The sequence below is a fragment of the Vigna angularis genome, chromosome 1 (assembly GCF_016808095.1).
Source record: "Vigna angularis cultivar LongXiaoDou No.4 chromosome 1, ASM1680809v1, whole genome shotgun sequence".
Lineage (NCBI taxonomy): Eukaryota > Viridiplantae > Streptophyta > Magnoliopsida > Fabales > Fabaceae > Vigna > Vigna angularis.
Window position 1 is genome coordinate 4,767,087 of NC_068970.1, and position 9,188 is coordinate 4,776,274.

At 36.3% G+C, this 9,188-nt stretch overlaps 2 protein-coding genes across 3 annotated transcripts; one reads left to right on the forward strand and one right to left on the reverse strand.

Moving 5' to 3' along the window:
• Window positions 1-1,560: 1,560 nt before the first annotated feature.
• LOC108336741 (uncharacterized) lies at window positions 1,561-3,391 on the forward strand. The gene is made up of 8 exons (XM_052871815.1): window positions 1,561-1,673; window positions 1,757-2,107; window positions 2,331-2,367; window positions 2,453-2,521; window positions 2,598-2,687; window positions 2,756-2,906; window positions 2,989-3,065; window positions 3,163-3,391. Exons 1-8 carry the CDS (start codon window positions 1,585-1,587, stop codon window positions 3,226-3,228), a joined length of 930 nt encoding a protein of 309 aa, XP_052727775.1. The 5' UTR covers window positions 1,561-1,584; the 3' UTR covers window positions 3,229-3,391.
• Window positions 3,392-4,110: 719 nt separating this feature from the next.
• LOC108338672 (uncharacterized) lies at window positions 4,111-8,664 on the reverse strand. Of its 2 annotated transcripts, XM_017575701.2 has the most exons (6): window positions 7,208-8,664; window positions 6,512-6,945; window positions 6,071-6,232; window positions 5,450-5,525; window positions 4,710-4,865; window positions 4,111-4,496 (listed from the first exon to the last, which is right to left on the reverse strand). In XM_017575701.2, the coding sequence occupies exons 1-6, from the start codon at window positions 8,372-8,374 to the stop codon at window positions 4,344-4,346; spliced, it is 2,148 nt and encodes a 715-aa protein (XP_017431190.2). In that variant the 5' UTR covers window positions 8,375-8,664; the 3' UTR covers window positions 4,111-4,343. The 2 variants fall into 2 exon arrangements, 1 of the variants encoding a protein (XP_017431190.2); XR_008246540.1 differs by lacking the exon at window positions 5,450-5,525 and having other exon boundaries at window positions 4,356-4,496.
• Window positions 8,665-9,188: the final 524 nt, after the last annotated feature.

Genomic DNA, 9,188 nt, shown 5'->3' on the forward strand with positions numbered 1-9,188 from the left:
GTTTTTGTGATTGAGGAAATATAACGTGTCAATTTTAAATTTTAAAAAAAAAATTGTTTGCCACATCAGCTTTATCTTCCACCTCTAGAAACGTTAGAGCCACAAGCTGCCGCCGTCAACACCTCAGACCACCACCGCTAAGGCTATCAGCTTCTTCCTAACAACCAGATCACATTTTCCTCCTCCATGTACAACTGCACGAAACCCAAAAACCACCATCATCTTCTCCGCTAGACTTTCGAAAAAACTCAGAAACAAAAACGCGAGCTTCTCCATCAATCTCCTTCTTCGAAACTTGCAAGAAACCGCATAAACCTAAAGAAACCCAAATCGAGTCTCATCCATAGTCACCGAGAACCTGTGAAAACCAAATCCCAAATGAACACTAATAGCAGAACAGGAAAGCCCAAATTAGAAACCCTAATCGCGAGTTCATCGCGAATAAAAAAACGCCGGATAATTTGATTGGAAAAAAATTGGAGGAAACTGTGAGTGCGTATGAACTTGTAGAGCACCCAGAATGAGTGCGTATGAACTTTGCCTAGTAGCAAGTAAGTTCAACATCCAAATGAGCCAAATTGTACACAATTTCAATCCCGTGTAATCTACAATAATCAATCTTGTTCTTAATGGACTTCAAGAGGTAATGATCTCCAATAGGGTTATCACAGGGTTTGGGAGGGGAAGCAGTGAGGAGCAAGATGTGAGGTTTACCTATGATGAAATTAGGGTATTGAGGGTTTTGAGTGAGCCAATTTTGGCGCTCTTGGTCCCAATTATTGATTTTGGGACCAAGGGTAAAGGTAGCCTAGGGGTTGAAGGGTTGTTGGTCGTCCGGATCGGAGGGGTCGACGTCGGATCGAATCTCGACGAGGATGCAGTTGGTCTCCTTGATAAGGTTCTGGTTAACGGCGTCGAAATCGGAGGAGCCGAGATTGACGCCGATGGTGCTGCGGAGGACGAGGATGGTGACAAAGCCGCATAGTATAATGATCTTGATGTTGTTGAAGGTCTTCTGGATCTGGCAGCCGCGGGGGATCCTGGTGGCGCGGCCTCGAGCGTTGGAGGTGGGTAAACGGGCGTTGGTGTTGCGCTTGTGGTGATTGTCTTGCCCTTCACCCTTAGTGTCGCACAATCACAAAAATTAGACATGTAATTAAGTTTTCTCCATGATGACAGCTGCACCATTAGAAATTTGACGTCATAACAAAAAAGGATTAACTTGATCCAACTTTTTCAAAAGTTGGGACCGTTTTTAACTTTCTAAAAAATGTAAGAAGATTCTGAACATTCTTTTTCTTTCGAGTGACCAAAAGAGGGATTAAGCCTAGAATAAAAAATACTATGAAGATATAAAAACATATCCAATTACCTAATAAAAAAGAAATGTCAACTATCTCAAGTGTTCCTTATTCAGAAAAATTAAGGAATGAGAATATTTTTGAATTGTTTAGTTTTTATATTTTTGTACTATTTTTTTTTTTACGGTTATTTGAATGGCCTTATGATCCATTTTTCTTGTTAAATACTTTTTCCACTTCTTCTAATTTAGAACGATTTCTTCTTTTCTTCGGACAAACAATAATGTCTTCTGTTTCTTCCACGATTCACCTTCCATTCTTCCATGATTCCATTGCTTCCCAATGTCCAAGAACTACGTCATCTCTCTCCATGTCACTTTTCTTTTTCTTTATTCTTAAACCTTTCCTTTGCTTCCATGTATGATGTTTGCTCATTATTGTTTTCCTCTTAATAGGGATTGTGATTTCTTGAATTCCAAGAAGAAGAAAGAAACTTCGCAGCTTTTGACTCTAAAGCCACCTCTCTCTAAACAAGAAACGGTGACTTTCTGCCATCTCAATTTTGGGCGGAAGCAACCTTCGCCGGAAGAATTGTATCTCCATGAAAGCTTGGAGTTTAAGAATTTCATTGCAAGAGAGACCTTTCTTAACGAAGAGTATTGGATAAGTTTTTTTTATTTTTATTTTTTTCTTTCCTTTCTTTTAATCTTTTCTATTTTTGCTTACCAAAAAACTTGCTATTTATTGCTACTAACGCAGATAGCAGCTGCGCTAAGGACAGAACATAGCTGGGAAAATAAATCAGGGTCTGACACTCAAAGTGCATTAGTTGTGTTTTTTTTACTTTATCTAGGATTATCAATGGTAATATAGTGATAGAGATTCTACAAAACGTTTTGGAACGCGCAATTTTTATAGTAAATGAAGGACATCTGGATTTCTTCTTCTTTTAATGAATAGTAACGTGCTTTGATTCACAAATGGATGAAAAGTTGTATGCTGTTATAATTGTCGATATTTTTTATCCAGATTTAACCACTATGAGAAGAGGATAGACACGATTGAGGTAAGAGTTTATGTTAATAATTCTGTGTACTGTGTGCTTGGTGTTTTCCTGAAAGAAAATCTTAACAAGAATTCCCTTTGGATAGGAATATGATAAGATAAAGAAGCAGTGCAGAGAACCACAACCCGGCCATAGCTCCACATGCATCATCGCGGTATAAGCATTCTTGTTCTTGGTTTATTTGATGAAGCATCTTTCTTTTCCTTATGATGTGTGGTGTAAGTCTTCAGGTGAAGAAGCATGTAAAGAGTGTATCACGAATAGTCCTACTAAGTGTCGTAGGAACGCTTGATTTGAATATCAGATGTTTGCATCTTGGAGTAAGATATTATGTTTATCACTTTTTTGTTTTCTCTTTGAATCCTTTTCTAACTAACAATTTGTGCAGGAAGGGGTGTATGCTCCTGGTTTTCAAGTCAAGGGAACATCATCAAGCAGACACGGTTATGTTGCAAACTTGGTTGTTGCTAAATCATATCGACGCAAGCGTATTGCAAGCAACATGTTGTCTTTTGCTATGAAATATGCAAAATCTAGAGGTAATATAATATGAACATTATCTGAGAGTAACTTTTACACGCTAAAATAAGAAGGGTTGTGAAGGATTGGTTGTGCATGCAGGTGTGAATAGTTTTTATGCTCATGTAAATAGACACGATGGCCCTGCCTTGGCATTGTTCCAAAAGTTGGGGTTTGAGGTAATGCAACTGTCTGTTCATGTTTTTAAGCTTTAAATAATGAATTTTGTATAGTTCTTCAGAGAATACATGCAACTGTCTGTTCACTTTTGTATAGGTACTTGAAATTGCGAACCCCTTGATGATATTGAGTAACTTGTACTTGCTTGGCTTACAGATGTAAAGGACCAAAGATATTTTGCTTTGCTACGATTAGATATTTTACGGTTTTATATTTTCTTAAACACTTGCATGTATTCATCACAGTTTCAACAACTATTTTTCATCCAAAGATTGTAAGATTCAAACTGGTATCGTAATTAATATAAATACATGGTTTTTTCTCACATCTCCTTCTTTTCTCCTTTTTTTTCTGAAGAAATATTATGCTCTTTTTCGCGTGTGTCTTCTTTTTAAGTTAATGTAATCAATTAACATTATTGTCTTAAACAGTGTTATCCGATAAAAAAAAATAACGAACAATGAGTGTGATAAAATTAACAGAAAATTTTGATTACTTACCTCTTTACGGCTCACCAGCTATATTTTGTTTTCTATGTTAAATGTTTTTAACTATAATTTCAAAGTTTTTTGGTTATATTTTTATTTGATTTAAAAAGAATAAATTTTATTATCTGATACGTAAATATATAATGCTTCAAAAATGCATATTTAATTAATAAAATAAATAAAACAGTATTATTATTTAATAAATTAGATCTCAAGTTCATATTAAGAAACTTCACTTAATCCATGAATTTGAATTGGATTAAATTTAATTTAGTTGAAAAACACAATTCAATATATTTGAGTTGGATTGAAGTGGACATAGCAAAATAAATTAGAATTTTATTTATCCATAAAATTTTAATATCAATTCAATATGGAAATTTAAATCCGAATCTAAGATTATTTCCCGAATAAAAACACATTTTCATGGGTTCACTCAAATTACACAACTATTTTTGCTAGTCCTGATTCTTTTCAATCATATGATTGTAAAGTTAAAAAAACGAGTAAATTGTCATCTGACTGCAAATTTTTTATCCCGTACGGAAATATATAATTTTCTTCCTTTCAGGAAAAAAATATTATTACCTGTCTCAGTCAAATTTACATATCCACTGTACATAATGAATATGAATTGTCTGTATGTTTGGGATTGAATCCTTGCAACAACAATGGCATCAGTAAAACTAAAAGTAATCGGGCAACACTGTCTCCTTCTGGTTAGCACCACGTTGGCAGAAAGTTATGTCTGCTTTTACTAGAAATAACCATATGTTCCATTTTTAATTGTCATTTATATATCAAATCTACCGAGACTGGTGAGTAACGCAAAGGACCTTCACAGGTATCAAGCATTCTGACATTTTGCAATAAAGGAGCCATCTTCAATCCTAGGATCTGAATCTCTGGGTTTGAGTGCCCATTGAGAAAGACATCTGTTACCTACAAAAAATATGTAACTTTTAAACCTTTTTCCTACAAAATCATCTAGTTTCTTCATATAAAGACTTCTGATACGATAATGTTATATATATATATATATATATATATATATATATATATATATATATATATATATATATATATATATTTCTATGATCAGCAGAGATTCATCATAGAAATGCCTTTAAGTTCAATTAAATGAAACATACTTACCAGTGAGCATCCAAAAAGTTTAAGCAACCTCAGTGAGAAGCAGCTATCTACAATCAAACCCAACTCATTGTCTGTCAAATTTCGGCACCAAGACAGATCTAGAGTATGCAAATTTTTTGAATGACTAGCAAGAGATAAGGCTGTATGGTGCCCAACCTGAATTAAACCAAATGTGTCATACAGTCAGAAAATAAAACATTATAAATAAGGTTTTGTTTGTCATCACAGCCAAAATGCTAATTGAAAACCAAATAGAATATTAACAACGACCTTAATTCGTTAAGTAATATCCAAGTCTTGTTTTAGGAGAGATTGTTTTAAATAGTAATATTCCAAGAGTCAGTTGACTACAACTTGGGAGAGATTGTTTCATATGATTCCGTAAACCAGAAATATAATATGCCCGATCATTTCACGGCAAGGAACTTTCATATTTTATTCATAGTTTATCATATGAGTATTACTTTGTTAGTTATAAAATTCAATTTTGGAGAAAATAAATTGAAGTATACATTACATGTTGAAGTGTCTGCTTGAGTAAAACTATGACCAGCATAGAATAGATTGCACTCTGAACACATAATTGCCTAATTGTTTTAGGCTATTATGAAAATAAATTAATCATTTTACGGGCACAGAGAAGCTTTTTATCAGGTTAATGATACAAGGGGCCCGGTGTTTTAAGCGTGCAAGATATGAGTCAATCGAGGGAAAGTCAACAAGTAAATATACCAACGCACCTTCTTAATATTATTAAGTGAAAGTTCTGTTAAGGACCCTCCAGCAATCTCCAAAAATGCAGCAATTGCTTCATCACTAGTGGAGAAAAAAAATGTGTTAAATTTCTTCACCGACAAGAATTTATGAGATCTCTTGATCACCATCCCAGTACACACCAATTGTATCATGCATAAATGGTGATATTAACAGATGCATAGAAGAATTTTCTCAAATCTCTTGATGACAAGGAACGTGTCAATCAGACCCATAAAAGAAAATATTCCTGATATTCCAAATGCTACAATCATTACCAATCCATGTGATCAAAGTGCTTAAATTAAACGCTTTTGAAATCAACCGTTTGAAATCTAAGTCAGGTCTCGAAAGTCATCAGAGCAATATCCAAAAGAAATTGGAAATTATAGTTATTAATTAACCACTGCTACATAGAATTCATATTAACGCAGGAAGAAAGATAATCATCTTATTTAAAAGCTGTAACCTCCTCTAAGAGAGTCTATCTTGCAATGACCAGACACATTACAGTACAGTTATAATGAGACAGAAAATATCAGAAACTAGCAAAAGCAATGTGCAAATGTATAAAGAGAAAGAGCAAATAGGAGAAAACAAAAAAGCACCTGAATGGATTACGGCAGAGCTTCAATGTATGGAGTACTCGACAGTTATTCGTAAGATATCCCATGGATATATCCGTCAAGTTGTCCAAATACATAAGATCGAGTGCACACAACTCGGGACAGTGCTCGGCGATGACTTTTATTGATGCATTTGTTAATTTTCTACACATTAAGAAACATAAATAAACAAGAGTGAAAAATATGCAAAGAAAAACAGCATGGAGATCAGAATTTGAGATTTCCTAGCAAACATAATTCCCAGTTAGAAAGAACTCATAAATTTATAAATAATGACGTTCTCAAAGAGTGACCAACACTTAACCAAAAGTCAGAAATAGTGATTAGTCAATGTTCAGAAAGTGGTGAATGGTTAATCAAACTTCAAAACTGACTCAAGCACAAATCTAAGCAGATTCGGTAAAGAGTAAACGCAGCTCTTACCTACAGTCCTTTAAAACAAGCTCCTTCATGTTGTGACCACGTGCAGTGATGTAATCCCCGATAAATTCATCAGAGACAGTTTGAATTCCAGCCAATGACAACACTTCTAAATGTTCGAGTTTCTTCAATGCCGGCACAATTTGTGCAGCATCAATGGTTAGGCAATCATCAAGATATAACTCTTTCAGTAGAGATCCCAACGAATGCGCCAAAATATTGACACTGACAGATGAGAGAAGGGAGCACTGGCTTAAATTAATTGATCTTAGTGATGGGGCAGAAGAAACTAGCACATGCAACCCCTTGTCTGAAAGACGGCATGCACCACTGAGGGACAGATTAACTAGTCTTGGCAACCACCATGGTGACTGTCTCAGAGGACCAAATAATGCATAATCAGGTATGCACCTTCCACACTGGTCAAGTTGCAGCACCTACACAACACGTAGATGTATAAACAGAATTCAGATCACCATGGAAGAAGTTGCTCGTCATATACACAGAAAACAGGTAGAGCATGCAGATGAAAACTCAAACAAGGACCAACAGAAAACCTTCAAAAAATATACACACATAAAAATTAATAAACAAAAATATAAACCACCCTGTTAAAAAAACTAGCATTCTAAATAAAATTCAACATTCTATGTTAAAAATGACATATGCCTATCAAAATGATCTGAACAACATACGCACCTCCAATCTTCCAGTGTCACACGAATGAAAACATTCGGCGAACTGTTCCACCGTCAACCAGGAGCAATCTCTCAGGCGAATCTCCGTGGGAGACCCGCTGAGAAGAAGTTCAAGAAAGTGACTATTCATCTTTCTCGAGTCACAGAGCAGTTTGCAAAGCTTGTGCCTCAACTCATCCGGTACACCCTCAAGGGAAACCATGGCATCAGCATTGTCCGCGAGAATTTTGAGACACAGTTCTTGCAAGGAGGGAACACAGACCCTCTTCTCCCCCTTTTGACTCTTCGCAACCCACGTCTCACGCCCCTTCTTTTTCGCCGCTCCCTCTTTGATCGCCTTCATCGAGATCGAAAACGGAGATGTGGAATCGTCGATTCCCTGAGGCGCAGCAGAAGACGACGGCCTTTCGTCTGCGGTCTCCTCCGACGTGAATCGAGCATAGTGAGTGGCGCTTTCCTTCGCTATCTGTCGGAAACGCTCCATGTTCCGAATCCTCCTAAAATCATTCAGCGATAGATAAGGTGCACTAAAATCACCAGGTTCCACGTCAAAGTTAACGTCGTTATCGCCTGAATTCTGCGGAAGGACCGATTCAGCTTCACGGAGAGCCCTGGACAGAAAATCGGAGTCAAACACCGGGCGCCTCCCCTGCCCTTCCACAACTTGAGTGTCTCCATTGGTAGCGGCGGCATGCAACAGAGGCTGAGAGAGAGGAAAAGGAGAAGGAGTAGGGTTTTGAATTTGAAAGGCGGCGTGGAGATCAGCGCGGGGGAAGATGACATTGTCAATACGACTGCGTTTGAGGGGAATTGGTGCGTGGGAAGAATCATCCCCGGTGTCTAATCCTCTCTTGAGAGATGATTCATTGGCATCGGAGGTGGATCCTTGGAGTTGATCGAGAGAGGGGAATTGGGGATTAGGTTCGAAAAAAGCATTGATGAGAGCGTCAATATCAGAATCGGAATCTCCTTCGAGGTTTGGAGGATTAGAATCTAAAATTGGATTGGTGTTCGTCATGGTTCGAGTAGTGGAAGAAGAAGAGGAAGGTGGTGGTGGTGGTGGTGGTGGTGGTGGTGGTGGTGGTGGTGGTGGAGGTTGGTGGTGGTTGGGTGAGGGAGTGGGATTGAGGGGTTTAGGAGTTAGGGTAGCTTGGTTGAATGGTAGCATTGTGCACTTTGGTGAATGGAGAGAAAGAAGGTGGGGAATATAAAGGGTTGGTTGGTGGGCCTTTCATTGCATCAAATTGTGCAAAAAGAAAGAGAAGAGAGAGACTGGGGGATTAATAATATTGTATCCATTGTTATGTCGGGGAAGGATAGAGAATAGAAACTTCCCTCGTACTTCTCCATGCTCTCTCTACGCTTTCTTCCTTTCTTTCCCGCCATACTTCACCTCTTCTTTTCTTCCTTCCACACACTCAGTTCACCCTTCTTCATTTCCTGTGCAAAATTCACACTTTCCTGTCGTCATTTCTCAGTAAAGATTTTCTTTTATACACAAATATTAATTATTAAATTTTTATTAATTAGAGAATTGAATCTATCATTTCACTCACTCTCCTTTCCAACCTCTTCTAAGATCATCTTACCTAATTCTTTAAATATAATTAATTAAGAAAATACAAATAATTTTGCATAACTTAATAAATAATTTCGTATTAACACGTGTCACCAATATTGAATTGATTCTCTTAAATAGTTCTCCGGTTCAAATAGTTTGATTACCAGAAGTGGTAGAAAACAAACTCCAATAAAGTTATCAATTACAATATTTTTAACACGAGTATTTTTATAATCTATTTTTTTACTATAAATTTTATCTTGTTTTATTCTCAAATTTAATATATTTATATTATTTTGTATTTTAGTTATTTTATATTTATTTTATCTTTAATATCTTTATTTAAGTGTATAAAATAAATAAATAGAGAGCAATTTAATAGAGAAAAAGAAGTAAAAAGGAATAATGTTTTAAGCAATAA